Below are 22,440 nucleotides of genomic sequence, written 5' to 3' on the forward strand. Positions count from 1 at the left end.
TAAAATAGGAACAATTGCATTTCTAATACTCTGAAAGTCTGATATCACACATTTTCATGAAATATAATAAAATGTATCATAAGCATTCCTTCTTCCTGGATTTCCCTTCACCTAGCCCATCTGTTGAAGAAAAATAAGAGTAATTACGTTACTATTAATTAACAACGTCATACTCTGATAATCTACATGCAATTTAAGATATTATAATAATAGAACATGTTTTTATCTTTATTTCTGACATTATCAGCATCTGGTCTTAAAAGAATATTAACCTCTCTAAAATTTAAGAAAATTAGAAGAGCTAAAGAATGTTGCCATATTGAGTTGCTTAGGATCAAGTGTGAAAATTATTCCAATAGATTCCTTTTTTATTAAAATACTAATAAGTTATATGTCAAAACCGATTTAGTTTAGCAAAAATGTCAATAAATAGTGCTATGCATGGACTTTGTCACTTTTAATCACTAAAAACAATTTACTAAATTATTATAAAACCATAACTATTAAGGTAATTTTACTTTATGTTCACAGTAGAGCCAAGTACCTTTGAGTCCTATGCTGTAAAGTATTGCTAGATCATAGAATTCAAATTACTAACCAATTGCAAGAATACTTGTGGGTCCATTGTCATTCTCTTGAAATTACAAGAGAAGAGGAATTTTTCAAAAAATTATTTTTCAGGAAAATTGGCTATGTGATTTTTGAGGAAAAAAATCAAAGAAGAGAGAAACATTAGGCAGCTCAACAACAAGGGACTATGATTTTGTACAAAGGAGATCGGAAGAGACGACATGTTAGTGTATTGGCACCCATGTGGGAAAATGCCGTTTAACAAATCTGCACTAATTATAGCTATATTGTGACAAGAAGCGAAAGATAGATTCTTTGCCTCCTTGATCCATATGACTTTTATTTAGTGAACGTGGTGTTGAGAGGGATAGACTTAAAAAGGGTACTAATAAATTTCTTAATGAAAAAATTATTTTCTCAGGGCATTTCTCTGTTTTCAGCTTCCCTTTCCCATGTCTATAGTTAAAACACATATGAGCTGAGAGTTATTTTTTATCTAAGTGGATTATGTAAGTTTAGGCACTAAAGCTAATGGCTAAACAAGTTTCCCCTTAAACTAACAAACTATTTTTCTTTTAGTCCTGTACATTCTGTCAGTGATTCTCCATGTGGTACATATTTGATTTCTTAGAATACTTAGGAGGAATAGAGAAGAGAAAGTGCAATATGGGAAAGGTCATATCTTTCTCCTGACATTTAGAATCTAGTTAGCTTTTCATGTACATTCTTCTCCTTATATATCCTCATTCGCAAACATATACACAACACACACACACACACACACACACACACACACACACACACACACACACACACAGAGTTATTTTGCATCCATCATCAAACCTGTGGTTAAGAACCTGAGAGGAAGGTTTGGGATGAAAAGGAAAAAAAAAAAATCAGAAGAAATGACATCAGTATAAAAATGCTGTGTCTCACTGAGGTGGAACAAAGGTTGCAGGTCCTTCATCCTTAAATTCATATCTCCTGTTTTCATAGCTACCAGTAACTCTGTGAGGAATGGTGGTTCTTAATATATTACTGCTTCTCAACACTTTCTTTTTGCCTTTTTAGAACCGAACATCTGCATAGGTTTTAAAATTCAAGTTCATGGTTAAAAGATGGAAAGTCTGGTCAATTACAATAGAATATATTTGTACTCATATGCCATAATAAGCAGCAGGAAACTTTTGAGTTCCTATTATATGTAAGGACTTCATTATTTTCCAAGACTGCATTAAAGCATAACATCTAGGCCACATACTCAAGGAGATGATAATCTATTTAAGAGTTTAAAACCTATTTTTATATTCTGGTTCCCTGTATATGTCTTTCCTCAAATCATCCTATGACACAAGAAATGTTTTATTATACATTGCCTGTGATGAATTTTATTCTGGACATCAATTAAAGGATTTTGAAGACATTACAGCATTCACCGAAGACAGTGTTCAGTACCATGAAAGTCAAACAAGTACCTTGGGTTCTCATTAAGAACTATAGAAAGAAACCACATGACATGATCTTATCCATATTATGTAAAACCACAGTATGTAGGCACTTAAAATATCATGTATGATTTTGATTTCCTCCATCCAAGTATATTATGAATCAAGAAAATGTCGAAATGACCAGTGCACAGCCTTCTGTTTAATGTATAGACCAGTGTTTTCCAAACACTGCTTACTAGATTTTCCTGTTAATAATTCACAGTAGACATTATTGTTTTTAAGGTTTATTGTTTATTCCAGTATATACCAGTTATTTCATTCTGGAATGCTTTTTTCATAGATATATCTATTAAGATTCTGCAGAGTTCTGAGTACAGCTTCAGAAAATCTGTTTTAGATAATTATTATCCTTCTGCCTGAAAAATACAAGACGATAAAGTTAGCTTCAAAAGGCCTGTTAGGTACAAATAAAATTAAACACTTATAAGATGTTTATAGGCTGAAAAATATAAAATATTGTTGGATAGTCAATCTCTAAAAGATAATTTTTAAAGAATATTAGGAATCCTTCAGTCATATTGTGAATCTTTTTGTGTTTGAGATGATTATGCAACAAATATCTTGTCCATTTAGGGATGCTAATATCTAAACCATATGGTTCTGTGTGAATTGAAAAAGGGCATTCCTTCGTCCAGGTGCATTCTCCATAGTTCATTCAAAATAGTTCAAAATATATCTCATGTTTTCAAACTTTATATATGCTGGGGAACTGTAGGAGAAAAACAAATAGACCATAATGTTTGTATTAAAGTTTGTATTAAACCTTTTGTAGATATAATGAATTAAAAGTTATTCTAAAAAATTAGCACACACTAAAAATCTATTTATAACTTAATTGCTAGGATGCTTCTTCAAAATCAACTCAACCCTTCAAAATAATAAGCATCAATAAAGATTTGAGGTTCTTAGTTTTTCAAATTTGTTCTGCATGTGCCTTACAATTTTAATTTAGTGTGGACTTAAATATCCTCAAAGAATGTCTTCCCATCCAACTACAAAATAAGCACAGTATATGAGTAGAGATGGCTAATTAATAATTTAAAATGCACATATAATAGAATCCAGAAAGAATATGTTGAATTATCTGAATTCTCTATGTTTATTTTTACATCTAAGTGTTCATCCCAAAAAGGAGCTGAATTTTCATGCTACAACTCTGAAATTTTTTTCATCTTTATCATATATAGAATTCTTTCCAGGAAGACAGATTTCAGGTGTTTAATACAAAATCAAGCTTTAAAAGCAAATTGCAAGCACAATTGTATAATTTATCTCAGATGTAATGCAATATTAGAAGCTTTGTCAAAACCAACAGTTTTCCAACAGCATTCACGTTTGTAACATATGTTCCCCAGGGTCTATAAGGTTGACTTTCTATAGCGAGGTATATTTTAATAAACATTTGAAGAGCAAATTTGATGCAAATAGTTTTTGGTCTTTTAATCATTTCCCCCTTTGAAAGAATATTTTCAAATGAAATAATCTTTGTTTTCTATATTCATAGTGTGAAGGATATGAAAGGATTTTAAAGAGAAGTTATCTTCTTTACACAATTTAATCTTGTAGCCATAAATTTACTAAAATTTGGCATCTGTTGTTAGTAGATATAATAAGTAAGCATATATGTTTACTTATGGAAATATGTTTATATTTGGGGATTTAAAATGTAAGTTAAATTATTGATAATGTAAATTGTGATTGAAAATAAATGCATAGGTTAGTATGTTCTGGGAACTCAATCTTGATATTGCAATTGTATTTGAAAAATGTTACAGAAAATTTCAAATGCCCCATATTTCATAAGAATTTTTCAGTTCAGCAAGACATTTAAAAATGATCTTTGGATTATTTGTGATGACATTTGAAAAATACTTAACTGGAAAATTATTTGCTATATTAATAGCTCAAAATAACAAAATGAAACTTTTGTTTCGTATATACTTATTATGCCTACTGACATTTAATATGAGTGAATGATAAAGAGGAAATTTTCTTTTTTTTTTTCAGTTTATTGGGGTGACAATGGTTAGTAAAATTACATAGGTTTCAGGTGTACAATTCTGTATTACATCATCTATAAATCCCATTGTGGGTTCACCACCCAGAGTCAGTTCTCCTTCCATCACCATATATTTTTCCCCTTACCCTCACCTCCCACCCTCCTCCTCCCCAGAGGAAATTTTCTTAGAGCTATACATACTTAATTTTATAAACCTGCTTGTTGTACTATGGAAAAACAAAGTCTATTGAGATCTACAAAAGTACTAAAAAGAAAGAGGGGAAAACATTATGAAAATATGATGATAGGGGAGACAATGAACTAGAACACAGTGAAAGACGCTGGATATTGACTATCTGAAAAAGAAAATGTATTTGCATGATTTTCTGGTGGCTTCTTTCATTGCATCTTCTTAGTTTTAATAGTCCAAGTTTGATGAGTCATTGTCACTATTATTTCCTGTAACTAGATTAAAGCTGTAAAGAGACAGAAAGAATGTACCATGTGCCCTTTATGGTAAAATTAACTGTACCATACTTATCAATATACTATATAATCACATGTGCCATATATATAAATCATTATATCATGCTATATTCATAACATATGCAAAATACCACTTGGCCTGTGAATATAAGTAACCCACAAGACATTACAGTCTTGTAATAGTCAGTTACAGAGTTTTTGGGATGGGTGAGTAACTTTTCCTGGTGAGGTTCTCCTTGCAAACCTTTTAGAATATAGTTTGAAATAAAGCAGCACTCGTCCCATTTGAAACAGCTCCAGCCTGCTTTGTTTTCACCTTTCTACTCTGCCAATTCAATATAGATTTACTAAGATACATTTAGTTAAATTCTGGGAAGGTCAATAGAATATTACATGAATGCTTACTAATATATAATATACAATTAAAGTGGTCAGTTATAATGAAGTGTTCAAAATTTAATTGAAAGCTGGAATATCTTATAAAGATGGGTTATTTGTGCAAGTGATCATTTATAATTAGATCTCAGAGATAACTTCTATCTGTGGGGGGAAAATAATTAAACATTGTTAATGGAGTTTTAAAAGTATGTCTTAACATTTTATTATTTATAGAAATCTACTTCCCTGTAGCTTTATTTGTTCTGTTTGAATGGTAGAAGAGGGGAAAAGGGATCAAATACCGTGTTTCCCCCAAAAATAAGACCTAGCCGGACAATCAGCTCTAATGCGTCTTTTGAAGCAAAAATTAATATAAGACCAGGTATTATGTTGTATTATATTATATTATGTTACAACTGGTCTAATAGTAAAATAAGAGCTGGTCATATATTATATTATATAAGACCCGGTCTTATCGGAAAATAAGACTGGGTCTTATATTAATTTTTGCTCCAAAAGACACATTAGAGCTGGTTGTCCAGCTAGGTCTTATTTTTGGGAAATACAGTATATGGTGATGGAAGGAGAACTGACTCTGGGTGGTCAACACACAATGCAATCTATACGTGATATATTATAGAAATGTACACTTGAGACATATACGATTTTACTAACTAATATCACCCCAATGAATTTAATAAAAAAGAATGGAATTGGATTATTTTTAACATTGAAAATACTTTTTAAAGCATGTTTAATGGAAATCATAGATAATTAGAATGTTTTCTTTAATTAGAAAAATAAGTCTTTGTGTCTTTGGAAGAAGATATGGAAAATTTATTCAAGGTGAATAAATTTTTGTTAATAACTTGAAAGTTCAAAAACAAACCATGTTAATAACTTTTATTTTTATATAATCCATGTAGCCTGTTTATTATATTGTCTAAATTACATTTTGATTGCATATAAGTGGCTATAATTTTCCAATTTGATTTAATTATCCTGAAAGAAATTACATGTTTAATATTCTGTTGTTAAATAAAATGAGAATTTAATTCTCCCTGCTTAATTACTATTTTCCCCACAATATACAAGAAAATAACTTATGCACTGCTAACAGCATATCGTCTATGTAACAGATCACTAAAGGTATATAAAGTATATGCATTTTTTAAGTGCAAGGAAAATAACATAGGTGATGAATCCTAAAGTGAACTGACAATATTAAAGCAACTTTGAAATGCAACCAATTTATTCCCCGGGAATAGTTTTCAAAGAGAAAAATCTGCCCCCAAAGTTCAAATTCCTCTTCACTGTACAGGACATGTTTGTAGTTCTGATCTTTACTAGTCACTGAGGAGAGGAACAGTGTATTTATTCTGAGGTTACAACTGATGTCCCATAATACCACCTTTTGGATTCATGCCAGGTGTGGGAGTGTGCTGTTTCCATAATAAGAAGCCACTCCTGTTGCTAAGATGTTGACAACTTTGCTTCAGTGCTATAGAATTTTCATAGTACATGACGACTTCAAGGGCCACTTATGTGACCCTTTTGTCTTTGATGTGTTGTAATTATCACATAGACCAGTTATATGAAGGATGCTCAATGCTGTATTATTAGCTATCAAATAGGAGGATGACTGTTTTGAGAGGACCTCAAATTTTTACTAGATTTTATGCCCAAAAAACGCATAACGGAAATTTTCTAATAGCTCCTTAAATTTCTACTTGTCGTACTGTATTTACATGTTTATTTGCATATTAGAGAGCTGACTGCAGATTATACCCCTAGCACTATCATATCTATTGGCAGCTAATTGATTTAAAGGTCACCAGGCATGAACTCTAGTTATCGACATTAACTACCCTTTCTTTGGACAAATATTCATATTTCTGTGGTGATTATCCTACTATTTGGAATGGATACAATATCCTTTCACTCTGAACCAGTGTTTCCCAAACTTCACCTATTTCATGTGTCATTTTTATAATTTTGCCATAACTATGTAACATGTACATTATTATATTTTTAGTACATTAAAAATATCCTGATTTATTTAAGTACCTCTTTGTGTTCCAGGTATTCTGATAGATACAATATCATGATTGCTGTAACACCCCTGTTAATAATCTCATGTTACAAATAAAGATAAAAGTGAGCAACCTATTGAATTTCCATGGCCCATAAGCAGTAGAGCTAGAATTGAGAGGCTGGTAATTTAACCCTTTTATCATTATGTAAAGAATCTCTTCATTTCTAATAATAATTTATTTTTGCTTTAAAGTCTATTTTGTTTTATATGATAACATACGTTGGTTTTTTTTTAGTGTTCAGTCTAACTGTTCACATCCTTTTACTTTCAACCCTTGTGTGACCATATCTGTTAGTTATATCCCTTGTAAATAACATATAACTGGATTTAGATTTTTTTGTTTCTTTTAGCCTGACAATCTCCATTATTTAATTGGCTCGTTAATCAATTTGCATTTATTTTGATTTCTTATATATTTGAAATTATTTCTAGCATTTTATTTTATATTTTCCATTGATTATTATTCTGTTTTTCCTCTTTTCTAATTGTTTTTTAATTGAATTGTTTTCATTTCATATCTCCCCTCTATTATTCTGGAAATTATGCTAATTCTATGATTTTGGTGCCTAATTTATTGTTTCAAATGTATATCTATATAATTTAAAGTTAATAATTACCTATATTCTCCCCTAAGAAAACAAATAGCTATAGTAAACATTAGCTCTGCTACCATTCCTCCACCATTTACATGTTTTTCCAGTGTTTTAATTATGTGTTGTTTTCTTTCTTCCGTTATTGGATGTTATTTTTTTTTTTTTTAAGGCTTTAGATTAACTCACAGGTTTTCTAGTTTTTTTCTAACCATTTTTCATGTGTCTTAAAACTTCATTTTGGGAACATTTTCTGTTTTCCTGAAATGCATGCATTAGAAATGCCACCAGTAAGGGTCCCATAGGGTTTAGACTGAGACGCCCATTGTTCCTTGTTCTTAAGGATCTTAGCTCATGCAGGGATTTAAGGTCTCCCTTCTCACTAGCCTGCTCTAACTTTCTCATCTGAAAAACCTCTCAAGACATCCATAACCCACTCAGCAGTCTGTTTTCAGTTCCCTCTTGGCCTTTGGCTGAGAGGCTTTGGCTCTCCTGTGAACTTAGTTTTGTATTTTAATGGATATTTGTTGTAATTATTTTAATTAATTCTAAGCACTTGGGATTTTCAGTGAAAAGATTTTCAGAATATATCGTCTACCATATTGCTAAATATAGGAGGTCATATTTAATGTAATTAAAATAGTGATTTTCTTGACTTCTTAAAATTTACTCACTTAAAGGTAATTAAAATGAACATAATAAATAAGAAAAAAATGTTGGTGTAGAAGGCAAGAACTATGGCCCAAGTGACTTCATCCCAAGTTAGTGGGCCAATGCCAAGGCAGCACAAAGAGAATTGGATCTTGGACTGGCAGTGATATATAAGATGCCCGAGAAAATAGCTATCAGGGACATTGACAAAGAAGATGAAGGGAGCCACCAGCTGGAAAATAAGGAGAGAAAGTAGCTCCAGCAGAGAAAGGACTGGTGGTCTTGTGAGGAGGAATGCAAGTTGGTGAATGGAGAAGTAATGTGAGAAGTAAAGGTAGAGTACAGCCAAGACAGGAAGAGATTCTGGAAACTCAGAGGATGTTGGAATTTAAGAAGGGAGAATGGGTAGGCCTAAGGTAAAGGGAGTGGTAGTGGTCATCAAATAAAGCACATTCTATAGTCAGAGCCCCCATGCCACGACAATGTATAGGCGCCAGCCTGCCCTCGGAGGCTGCTTTCAACTCAGATGCCAGCCTTTGGATCAGTTAGCCATGGCCAAGACCACAGGATACCATGTACATCAAGATGAACAGGAGCAAATACATACAGTCCTAAAAACTCAAATGGAAGCAGTGAAATGGGGAGGCATGCCCAGTACCGGTTGCTAACAAGCAAAAAACAAGACAAAGAAAACAGACAAAAAGACCTTTAATATAGGTCTTCACCTGCCACAGATTGACACAAAATAATTGCTACACCTAAAAGAATGATGACTAGACCACAAATAATTAGAATTTCATGGGCAGTATCGTATGGGGCTTATAATAATCCTTGTAGCTAAAATACTGTTTATTTATTTTACAATTGCATATATTTGACAAAGATTAATTTCATTCTCAGTTTGTTTCTCTCTCTTTTCGTGATAGGGTATCTGAGATTTGTCTAGGGCCAAAAACAGCAAGTAATGATGCTGTCATTAGCATCTAGGTCTTTCTCTATTTAAAGCTCCTAGGTTTGTTGTTGTTGTTGTTGTTGACTCTGCAAACCTGCCTATTTTTTAAATATTAGCAAAGTTTTTGGGAGAAATAGAAAAAGTAATTTTGACATTGAAATAGCTTAAATGATAAGACCTGTGAAGCCCAGAGTTTCCCAATGAATTTTAAGTAATCTTCTTCCATCTGCAATTTAGTTGTGTGGACCCAGGGAAGTACAGAGAGGAGGCTGTAGGCGTGGTTTCCTTGTGTTGCCATTGGCCAAATTGATGAGAAATAAATGAATGATAGCTACTACAGCCTGACTGCAGAGAGAACCTGTGAAATAGTTCCACTGATGTTTACGTGAAATCATGTTTTTCTCTGAAAATCTGACTGAGTTGGAATCAGCTGTTATCATAATACATACTTTTGTCTTCCTATCCTGACAGACCTTGAGATCAGTTTTCAAATTTTCAAAAATCTCCCTTATTGTGCTTAAAGTAATTATTTTTTGTTTATATTTTATAATTCCATATTATATTTTCTCATTTATATTTTAAAATTATACTTCCTAAAATATTTAGCACATTGTGAGATGTATAGTTAGTGTTCAGTAAATATTATAATTTAAGTAATGATTATTGTGATTAGAGCAATTGGTTTTATATCTAACTGCAAGATATATTTTTGCAACTAATTATACTTATATCATTTTCTTGCGGTACATCAGTTCTACCAATGTATCAATTCAATCTGGAAAGTGAAAGAAAATTTTATGTTATTACTACCTTAACATGTATCTGATCAGCTATAACCTTTCATCTCTATAATAGACAGTTGTGAAATACTGAGATAACTATGAAACGATAGAATCCAAAACATCAGCTTTCTTACTGCTGTTTTATATTTTTATGACTTTGAAATTTAATTTTGGTATCTTAACCACCCTCAACAAAAGATATAAAATATTTCCAATACCCACAAATTATTTATTTATGATTTTTTCCTTGCTGTAAGATTAATCCCTCTCTACTGTGATAAACCTAAGTATTCATAGGTTTATCCATGGCCTATATTTTTTGCTAATTTTTGTCATGTTAGTGAACTCATCCATTTTATTCTGTTGTCCTTTTCCTATTTATATTACCTAGTATGAATCTAAATTCAAGCTCTTCAGTTAACAATATTCTTGATTTTTATATTTTCTCCTTTCTGACAGCATGACAGTGGGAGATACAAGCCATCACCCACATAGTACTTTTGGAGTATGATGGAGTAATGTTAACACTAGAAATCTCTGCAAAATTCAGAGGCCCTTTCCCCTGCAATGGTCAGGATTCATGGGCATCATACTCACTAGGGCCTCTGCCACTTTGTTAGATCCCAACTGTGCCGTGTGTCAAGGCTGTAGTTGCATTTAATTACTGAGACAAGAAAAATATTCATACAGCCTTCTAACTGGGAATCTAATCTGATGCTTAATATTATATAGGTGTCCATTGTGGGAGAAACTTTTCTTGGGTACCAAACCCCAGAACTTAGGGCCCAACTTTCAGCACATGAGTTCAGAGCTTTAGTTTAACCTGTCAGGTGCTTTGGGACTTACTTCCTTTGCATATCACTTTTCAATTCCCAAGGCAGATGAGGAGATGGTTGCTGGGGTGGAGACAGTCTTCACCAAATGTTCGGCACAAACTGTATAAGAAATGATGCCCTTTACGGCTGCATTCTCTGAGATGTCTCCACAAGGATGTAGTGGACTGTTCCGAGCAGAGATGTGTGAGTGTCTTGGAGGTACAGGTAGATCCATATCCAAAGAGAATATTTAGAGCTCAGGCACGTACCCATGAGCAGCCATACGAGTTATCTACACAGTGTATTTAGAAAGTTTCCCATCCAGGCAGTCACATTGACAGATAAGAAATGCAAACTTTATCCTAGAGCTTTGACTCTTCATAAGATTGCTGTGCTGTCAACTTTTTATTAATTACTTGATATAATTAATTTTTAGTATGGATTATATCCCAGTGGGTCCTTCTTCCAGGGGTTAGGGGCCTGTACTTCATCTGTCATGCTTGATTGACCAGCTTAGAAAGGAGAATGAATTCTAATACTTAGTCCTGCACCTCTGAGATACATCTGTGGGAAATATTACTCATTTCTCTGAAGCCCTAACTATACAGTGAGGACTGCAGAGAAACCCCTGAATGTGACTGGATGCGTTTGTTGTAGTACCCATTTGTTTGCCTTACGTTCTAGGAAATACTGAAACAAGCCTCTCCCTCAAAAGGCCTGACTGGGGTGAGAGATCCTCCCAGACTTCACCCTTACCGAAACCTAGCCAAGTCAAGGCTACCCAGAGCCATTTGCTGAGTATACCCCGTGTGTGCAGCAGTAAAGCCTGACAACAGAAACTTTGATACTCAGTTTGCAATGGGAATTTATGGTGTGGAGAAAATCTTGCTGAAAAGGGAGACAGATAGCTGATGAGAGTGACAGGTCAACACAGATCCTATATAAGTATGATTGGAGTAGACATAGATAGAGAGGTTTTATGCATTACAACTGAAAATGGAGGTGAGGAGGAGACCTTATCCAGATTCAAGAATTCTCTGAAGGGTATGATTAAAGTACCTTAGGAAATATCACTCATATGCAAAGTTCTCTGTAGTCTTTGGCTATTTCTTGCATTCTGCATTTTCTTTTTGCCTCCGTTAGAGTGGTATGTGGTTGACTGACATTCTAGTAGTTGGCACTAGTCAGATTTGATGGAAATGTGTTCTTTGGAACCTACCACGTAATTATGAAACTATAATTTTGAAGGGGAATTGAGAGCAATCATTATTGATCAAATCACTGTAAAGAGATCCACTCTTGGTTTTTAAACACTGTCAAGAAGTATTTCCTGACTAAATATTTCCTTAACTAGATATTTTTATATTTTATTTTTTGTTAAAAATATTTTTATTTTTTATATTTATACCCCAAATATTATTATGTATCTGTACATGAATTCTTGATTTGATTGCACCAAAACATATAAAAGATAAAGCAATAAGATTCATTGTAATGTTTACTTTACTGATATAAAATACATGCTACATATCTAATTTTTGTGAGGTACTTCCCATATATTAATAACCAAAATTACCTAGTTTTAGTATCAAGTTTATACCATTACTTCTGTTACTTTTATCATAATTTTATGTGCTGTAAGTACAGTTATTAGTTCCAGAAAGTGATGAGATCTGAATCTCAGATAAGAAAAAGGGCATTGGAGGACACAGAGCAAGTGTAAGAAAGTTGAGGGTTTAGGAAGATGTGAAAAGGGATAAGTAATATGATTACATAGTAGGAAATGAAGTAAATAAAGTAGTAAATATTATGTAGCAGTAAATAAAGAACTAAAAATATATTTAGTCACTAGATAGATATAGAGATCTGTGTGTGTGTGTGTGTGTGTGTGTGTGTGTGTGTGTGTTGATACTACTAATAACCAGTACTGAGAGCTGTAGCAAGTACACAACTTCTGTAGAGCTTGATTTATTTTCCTGTTTAGTCATTCATTTGCTCATTCACCTATCACTTACTGGGTCCCTGTTATAAGCAGGTATTATATTTGGTACCAACGATGTGTTGCAAAACAAACAGATGTGATCCCAGCTGTATGGTTTTAAGTGTATTTTAATATATATGTAATAATAATAGTATGTGTATATTCAACTGAAAACTGAAACTCATGCCTGGCAATCTTACCTCATAGGACTGTGTGACAATAAAATAAAATAGTGTATATCATAGTGCTTTCAAAGTGTAAATAGAGTTCTCCTATATAATTATAACTCAGTTACTGCATACCGTGTTTCCCTGAAAATAAAACCTAGCTGGACCATCAGCTCTAATGCATCCTTTGGAGCAAAAATTAATATAAGACCCAGTATTATATTATATTATATTATATTATATTATATTATATTATATTATATTATATTATACCTGGTCTTATTTTGCTATAAGACCAGGTCTTATATTAATTTTTGCACCAAAAGACCCATTAGAGCTGATGGTCCGGCTAGGTCTCATTTTGGGGGAAACACGGTATATGATATGAAGTATTAAATGAATTACTTTATACTTTTAAAAATCATCTTTACATGTTGTGCAGGCCAGATGTCTACCACATAGTATGACACACCACCTTTCAGAATTTGAATTTTGATTATTAATATTTAATTTTTCACTTAATTGTGATTTACAGTGAGCTGGATGAATTTAAGGAGTTCAGGTTTGTTAGGATGGAGGTTTTGAAAGCTATGCGCATGGACTGTTGGCGTTCTATGAACCTTACTGTCTCCAGGAACAGCCACATGGACACTTGCATGTCTGAAACAGGAAAAAAACTAAAGGATGAGGAGAGTACTTAGATTGCAGGGCCTGGGGCCTAACTTTTTCATTAGAGCAGTTTTACTAATATTTGTTCTCTAAATTGAAGGCCTGTGAAATATCGTATTAAGAGGGGGCAGGAAGGAATATTACTGCTTTAAAAGCATATTGTAAACCAAACGACGAAACAAAACAAAACAAAATTAAAATATGAACACTGGTTCAAATTCATTATCTTTTAACTATTTTTGAATTCAGATAGTGCTATGATTTGGCTGAAAAGTTGCATAATGTGTAGCAAATCTTCAATGGAGTGCATTAAAAAAACATCTAATTTCAAAGAAAAAGAGAACTTGTAAACGAGTTTATATTGGGCTTAGTTGGTCTGTTTTCCTACTGCATATTTTGTTTATTAGTTATGTACTAGATGTATAATATAGAAGAAATACTTGTTACTGCTTTTTAAGAATTTTATCTTTACATAGTATAATGCACATTATCTGGAAGGATATATTTTATTTTGAAGTTCATTGCTTCAATTTGCACAGTTAACAAATTTCATACTACTTTTGGTGTTTTTTAAATTCAAAAAATCTATGGTAAAAGCTTTAAAGGCTTTTCCACCTTTTATTTTTATTTGTTTAGAAAATCATCATTTAGAGCTATGTTTCTTTACTCACTTTAAATACGATTACCTTGATTTCAACTAGGTCATCTTAAAGCATAGACGCAATAAACAAGCGTGTGTTAATTAAAACTTGCTAATTGAATATATACTACATATCCAGTACAATGAATCAAGAAAATATAGACCTTAAAGGATTCTCGACAGGCTGTACATGCTGGTGGAAATATTTTCTCTTATCTCAGTCATCCAAAATAATTAAGTATAATTAGTGAAAATATTTTCTAAGTTATCTGATTCATCCAAAATAATTAGGTGTCTTTTTTGTTCCTTTGTTAACTAAAGCAACAGACATCTCAAGAAATCATCTTCAGTTTTATGACTTTATCATTTGTGACTCAGTTATACAATTTTATGGTTCATACATGATATGAGAGATTTTTCCTAATATTTTGATATTTACTGAATATTGTGCACCAGCTTTTGTTGTATGGCGTGTCTGTATGTGTATGTACACACATATATTTAATTGCATTCAGAATAGACTGGAAATACATGAGGATACATATATTTAACTGACCATCTACATTCATTTCTAAAACAGTTCTTAGAACAAATATTTTTAAAATGTTGGCTTATATTTGAACAGAGTAATTATATTCTTTCCATCCCATCATCCACATAGTTTTCAAATGAAAAACAAAAAACAAAAAACTGGAATCCACCTTAATTTTCAACTTTCCCCCAATCCTCCTCCTAATGCATTGTTCCTCAATCTTTTTATCATTATCAACCCCCTAAGGAGACTTTTAGATATTCTTTTCCAAATTGACCTCCCCACATGACATTTTAATATCAAGATACACTGCTTCTATACTGTGGCTGTGAGGACCACAAATCATTATATTATCTAAGATTTCTTTAACGCCTTCTACCTCCCCGGAGAACCAGTTATCATCCTTTGGGGGCATATGTCCCATTAGAATGCATGTTCAAATGAGTCATCAAGTCCTACGGATTTTACTTCCTAAATCAAACTCATGATCACAGATTGAAGATTACAGAGAGCAGATGTTTTTATCCCTCTCTGCATGACAACTGAAAACTACCCAGATTTTCTAAGATCCTAAAGAATTCATCAACCATAAAATTAGTAGACAACCATGTCTTTAAATTATAAACTAGAAAACAGCTTTCAAATTTAGTGGGTATCCACCCAAGTCCTGTCTTTTACTGTCTTCACTTTATATATGAGCTATAATTCACTTACCATACAATTTACCATGTTAAACTGTACAATTTTGTGGTTTTTAGTATATTTATAATTAGTTGTGTAACCATTACAGTTATCTGATTCAAAAACATTTTTATCCCCTAAAGGAAACCTATACCCATTAGCAGTCAGTCCCCGTTCCCTCTCCTCCAGCCCCTGGCAACAACTAATACACATTATGTCTCTATAGATTTGACTATTGGACATTTGATTTAAATGGAATCATATAATATGTAGCCTTTTGTATCTGGCTTCTTTCATATAGTGTAATGTTTTCAACTTCATCAGTGTTCATTCTTTTTTGTGGTTGATAATATTCCATAGTATAGATATACCACTTTTTTTTTCTCCATCCATCGATCAGTTCACAGGCATTTGGATTGTTTCCTCTTTCTAACTGTTGTGAACAATATGAATGTTCATATGTGTTTGTATGAATATACATTTTTAAGTCTCTTGAGTATGTACCTAGGAATGGCATTGCTGGGTCACATAGTAACTCTGACTTTAATTTAACTATGTTTAAGTTTAACAAAGCTGCCAAATTGTTTTCCAAAGTGGCTGCATCGTTTTATATTCCCACCAGCAATGTGTGAGGGTTTCAGTTTCCTCACATTTTCATTAACACTTGTTATTGTCTATTTTTTATTATAGCTATCCTAGTATGTGTGAAGTGGCATTTCACTGTGGTTTTCATAAGGCTGTTTTTAAACCAAATGTATCAAAGTAGTTTGACAGCTCCAAGAATTCACTTTGATTGTGGATTTAGATTCTAATATTAAAATTTTCTTAGTTAGCAATTTCTTAAGAATGGATTTTTCTTAAAAGGCAAGCATATTCAAAGTATTAGAAGTTCAATTTTTTCTATGGGAATTCTTTAATTTTCTATATTTGAATTATATAAGTATTTATTTATCTATATAATCAATCAGGACAGGAGCTCGATTAAATTTAAGATACTTTGAAATCTGATTTCCATCTGCACAGACAGGTATCCCAGGGAGCACAGAAAGTAAGAGATTTTTATCACCAACTGAAAAGACTATTTTTAAACGTGCAAAGAGAACTAGTAGTTCATGTTTTACAACTCAGCCATAAAACTAAAATAATCACAAAAACTTAAGGTCAGAATTTAAAGAGATGTTCTTATTTCGGTGTACACAAGATATTTTCTTGAGTGATATGAGCTGTTAGTAGCGTGTAAACAGACATGCAAAAAGACTAACAAACCAGATTTACTGCATCTGCCACCCAACTTTCAGTACATCCCTGCTGTCTGCCATCCAACACATTTTATCTGCAGAGATTCCCTATCATAGTTGCCACTAGTGAGGAATGTATTATTATCACAAAGCAAAATAAGAGCCAATTTTACCAAAAAGAGACACAAACAAAACAAATAAACACAGAAAACCAGGGTCAGAAGCAAAGAAAACAGAGGAACAGAGACTGAAAGTAATGTTCTGTTGGCATTTGCTATTAAATCAAGCAGCCAGGAAAAGGCATCCTTGGGCGTAAAGAGTCCATCAGGTAACATGCTCGGACAACACAGTGTAATTGGCTTCAGCAGGGATCCCATGCGGGCATTTCGATGGGACTTGCAGCCCTATCAAAACATAGTTCTCAAAATTAAAACAGAACTATAAGAAAAACAGACAGCAAATGTTGAAGCTTTAGCTCATTAGTGAGAAAATCAACACGATGACAAACTAGTTTCAAAGATGATCCAAGAAACTCATGTTCTTGTATATACACGTAAATAGCCATTGGAGAGAAAAAGAAATGTTGGAAGGAATAATATTACTAAGTTTCATTCAGAACTGAGTAATCTTCTCTAGGTCAATAAAATCATATATTTTGGGGTTATCCTCTCTACTAAATAGTAATCATTTGTTCTTTATCCATTTTATTCAAGTTAGCATATAACTTCACAGAGTTATAAAATGTTTGGACCATTATTATTAAGTTGGTGCAAAAGTAATTGTGGGCTTTGCAATTATTTTTAACCTTTTAAACTGCAATTACTTTTGCACCAACCTAATATGAGTAAATAGCAAGTCAAAAATGTTACATGTCCTTAGAAAGTCAGATGACCCTTAGATGCACTTGTTAGATAAAGCCCTGATAAGGCAACCTTTTTTTTTTTTCGGTCTCAGTTCCAAGTTTAGATATTTTTTTCTTAACAGAAAGCAGGTAAGTATTACTCTGAGCCATTGGGTGAAATGGTGGTCCTTAATGTGATGTAGAAAATTAGAAAGTTTTTTGGTTGGGTTGAACACGTTATTTTGGAGAGCCTTATCAGACATATCCAAGCAGAGAGGTCAGTTGACAAGTAGGTATATGAATCTGGAGTTCTGGGATGACTACAGGGTGCAGAAAAACAACTGGAATCCGCAGCATATGGATAGCGTGTAAAGCTTGGGACTGGAGGTGACATGTAAGGGGTTAGTGTTATGTGGGAGAAGATAGTCAGAGGGCTGGGCACTGAAGAGCTCCAGTACTTAGTGATGAAAGAGGATAAAGGTCCTCCCAGGGAGGCCCTGGGTAGGAAGGGCCATAAATAAAGTGTTTCAAGATCAATAGAGTCAGACAGTTTGTCAAATGCATGAAGTATTGAGAGTCAAAAGGATAAGGACTGAGAAATGATAGGATTTTGCTTGGTGGAGGCGTTGGTGACTTTGATAAAAGGCAGTTTGGGTAAAATGTAGCGATAAAGCCTGATCCACATTAGTTCAGAAGAGAATAGGAAGAGAGGACGTACAGACAACTCCTAGGGATTTTTCAGCACAAAGGCAGTAGCTAGAAGGAGAGGGCGTATCAAAGAAGACAGGAGGGATATTTGATTTTTAAAGATGGGTATTTTCTGTCTGTATATTGATAGATCACTTTTGTTTTTACTTCATATTCATAAGTAATCAATTCACTCAGTAATGGAAAGGGTGCTGCAACAGTGATGTATAAGGTGTGTGCTGATATAAAATATCAGAATCGTAATACAACCAATACAAAGTAGAAAACAAAGGACTGGGAGACAACAGTCTTAACGCTGGAGAGACTCGAAAAGGTTTACAAAGCAGGAAGCCTTAAAGTGCATATTACAGGATTCAGGCACACTTAATTACAAGAAGAATTATCCACGCAATGGAAGCAGAACAAATAAAAGGCTAAGTAATAGGGGAATAGAAAGCGCTTTGGGCCAACACAGTGACCTTCACCATGGTTAAAATAACTAATTACACCCCCCCTCAAGCTTCCCCCTTCAACTAGGTAGACAGAAGACTTGAAATGCCTAACATTTTCTCATTGACTCCTGTGGTATTCTAGGTTATTTAGGAACCTAGGCATCGTCCTCAGATCATATAAAAATGCTTTTAAACAAAATATTTTTAAGGAAAAATTGTATCATATTTATTCACAAAATCATTGTAACATAACTTCTTAATTCACTCCCTCCAAAATGATAATAACTTACTATTCAGATTGTTCTAATTTCTTTAGAGTTGTTTGTTTTGTTTTGTTTTGTTTTTGTCAACATTGTAGAATATTTCATTGCCATGACTGAATATCCATAAAAATGTTTTGAATCTTCCTAGGTCATCTTGAATAAATATTCATGATGAATATTTATAGAAGATAGTTTCCTATACTTTTAAATTTCTCTGTAACCTAAAGAACATTGTACAAAATTTCACAATAGTATTTTTCTGGAATAATTTTTAAAATCCAAATTGAGAGCTATAATAGAATTTTATTTTCATGGAAATAAAGGGGAGAACAAAGATACATGTCAGTTTATTCCTACTTTCCTATAAAAATAAAAATAAAATCATCAGAAAAGAGATTTTCAATAACTACTGTGGGTAGTGTACGAAAAAGATGGATAAGAGATGGAAAAACTACTGATTTCTCAGTCACAGGTGTTTGATTGAAGATGGATATCATGACTGTGAAATTGACCAAATCTTGACATTTCTCCATATTGTTCAGAAAAACCTGCAAGTAAAATAGTCAAAAAAGCAGATAGTAAGAGTAGATTTAAGGAGAGGTGGCAGATTTAGGTAATGCATTCACATAAATTAGTGAGGACACAGAAAAAATTGACTGTAATATTTATCCAGAAAGAAAATCCACTGAAGTTGGAACTATAAACCCCACAGGAAGTAGTTTTGGACTGGTCATATATACTACTGTTCTCATTAATGTTTTGAAAACGAGATTCCATTAAATGCAAAACAAAATTATCAGATTTTCAAATGGCTTTAAAAAACTGAGTTAATGAAAAGCTGATTAGAATAAATTGAAAGGATATGAATAACTTATTTTATCAAATGAATTTTGATGTGGACCCATTCAAGTAATGCAGCTAAGGATTAAAAATTCCTATCAAATAGGGATCTCAATTTTCAATTCACAATCCAGGAAGGGATCCTAAGAACCTAACAGTCTTGTCTCATTTCCATAGCTTCTAACCCCTCTGTAATCTTGCCCTCTCACCTTTCCAAACTTGCGCCATACCAATCACCTTTCTATTTAAACACTCATTATATATGGGACCACAAATATGTCACATGATCCCAAGACATCATTTCTAATCAATATGATTTATTCTGACTTGCTTATTAATGGCATCACTGTTACTTACTATATTAGATAGGTAATGTATTTTGTTGGTCAAAAGAAGCAAATAGAAAATCAATATGGTGGCAAGGTTGAAGTAAGCCAATTTTTGCAAAAGCATTTTGAGGGAATATAAGAGGGTCATTTCGATATATCAAGACAGATCTTTTCTGGACCAAAAAGAGCCAATCCAGGTGAACAATATAGCTGCATATGCAATGTAAATTAAAAGAATCCTAACATCCTTGGCTCCCAACTTGGCTGCCTTACCTCTCCCCAACTCATAGACATACATTTACTTTGGCAAGTAGAGAGGATTTTTTTCCCACTAATCTTCCATGGTTCCTGAAATTCTCAACAATAATTTATTCCTTTGGCAGAAGAGTACAGTAATCTACTCAGATAAATTATAGTCTGGGGACATAGACAATTAACTTTTGATAGAAAAGAACAAAAAAAGCAAAAAGCAAAGTCTCATCCTAGAGCATGTGAATTTAAAACACTTGAAAGAAGAAAATGAGATGAAATGTGTGTGGAGGAAATGGAACCTGAGGAGACAAGGAAGGAAAAGGGAAATGCAATTTTTTTTGTTTTGTTTTGTTTTTGCCTTGTTAGCAGTCTTTCCTAGACTCATTAAGCCTCAGATAGTAAAAGAGATATCTGTTAGTTTGAATCCCAAAGGGAAATTAGAAAAGATAGATACCTTTGTGATTTTTTAAACCTTGTCATGTGGCAAATTCAGAGTATCCATTTTTAACAATATTTTCCCCTGAGGCATGTACATAAATGTGTGTCATTGATATAAACATTTTAGTTTTCTTCTGAAAGTAACATACTAACTATTTACAAGATTGGTTAGTAACATTTACCTCCCATAGATAGCATTGGTTGCATTTCTTTTTACATTCTTGAAAAAGTTTACAGATTCCTCTGTGTTGAAATGGTGTTGTTTTAAGCTGCAGCTAGTAAATATCTGGGGATGGTGATGTGATCTTAAAGTATTCATCATTGTAGGACTGCTACTCAGCTGGCTTTTCCTTCTAAAAATGTGCTTGGATTATTTCAAAATAATTTAGATTGAGAGTTTCAATTATGCTGACCTGTAATTTATGGATGCATATATGTTTTTACTTTGTAAATATAGTTCATTTACCCCTAAAATGCAAGGCAGACGGATGGGGACTTCAGGAAGAGCCATCACGAAGAGCACCAGTGTAAGCGGAGAGATGTATACACTGGAGCATAATGATGGCAGTCAGTCGGACACAGCTGTGGGTACAGTCGGAGCAGGTGGAAAGAAAAGGAGATCCAGCCTGAGTGCCAAAGTGGTTGCCATAGTGTCTCGAAGGAGTAGAAGCACATCCCAACTGAGCCAAACAGGTGAGTGAAGTGAATTCAACTTAAACATCTCAAATTCTTGCTGGGGAGACCAAAGTGGATCTTGGTGCTATGGCTTGTGATGGGACTGTAGAGTGTATCGATTCTTCTTTTCAAAGGGCTTTTATTATTCTGTCTCTGGAAATCCGTTGTGTTTCTTTTTTCTGTACAGCTGTCTAACAATATCATGTGTCAATCTGTAATGTGGTCAGACATTTTCCTTTGAGTTAAAAAAATTAAAGTCATGTTTACAAATATGCAAGGAAATGCAAAGAAGTGTTAATGATCCAAATTGATTTGTGTGCAAGAAAAGCAACAGGATTCTCATTTTCAAAATGTTCCATAATGAAATTGCTTATCATTTAGGCTCTATCTATACTTTTATAGAAAAGAAGGTCAGTTGTGCAACTTGAAATAGTTTTTATGGTACTGTATGAATATACTATTTGAACTGTAATTGTTATATTTTCAATGCAAGTAAAAACCCAGCAGTTATTTTTGCTTTAGAAAAACAGGTCAGTGGATTTGTGCAAAGCATAATATTTTCATACAAATTTGAGTTTGAAATAATTTTCTACTGCTTATAAATTTTAAAAGCTTTATGTCCTCAAGGTGTTTAGGGGAAAAAAGCAAACACAGAAGGAAAGATGGTTATTTCTGTATTGTAAAACATAAAAAACTGCCTAAAATTATATATTTGGCCAGAGGTATTAGTAATCCATTACTGTGCTCAGTACTATGGAAAACCAAAGGTAAGAAAAATAGTGAACTGGTTTCAGTTGTCAGCATCTGTTTCTCCTGTTATAACCATTGGTTTCGGGTTTTTTTTGTTCCTTAACAGCAAATGTCGCAAAATTTACTTGTACCAAGAAACTTACATGAAATCTTTTTTTGTAGTTAACTTGGCATCCTGG

At 33.2% G+C, this 22,440-nt stretch overlaps 1 protein-coding gene across 50 annotated transcripts in view; it reads left to right on the forward strand.

Annotated features, from left to right (window-relative positions):
- Nucleotides 1–22,440, forward strand: part of RIMS1 (regulating synaptic membrane exocytosis 1) — a 446,831-nt gene that overhangs the window by 366,149 nt on the left and 58,242 nt on the right. For 35 of the 50 annotated variants that reach the window (XM_019749282.2, XM_019749278.2, XM_074333173.1 and 32 more), the window contains one exon: nucleotides 21,294–21,529. The exons of the other annotated variants lie outside the window; for them this stretch is intronic. In XM_019749282.2, the coding sequence (XP_019604841.2) occupies nucleotides 21,294–21,529 (236 nt within the window). The remainder of the gene's footprint in view (nucleotides 1–21,293; nucleotides 21,530–22,440) is intronic. 50 annotated transcript variants of the gene reach the window in all.

Source organism: Rhinolophus sinicus, linkage group LG05 (genome assembly GCF_036562045.2).
Source record: "Rhinolophus sinicus isolate RSC01 linkage group LG05, ASM3656204v1, whole genome shotgun sequence".
NCBI lineage: Eukaryota > Metazoa > Chordata > Mammalia > Chiroptera > Rhinolophidae > Rhinolophus > Rhinolophus sinicus.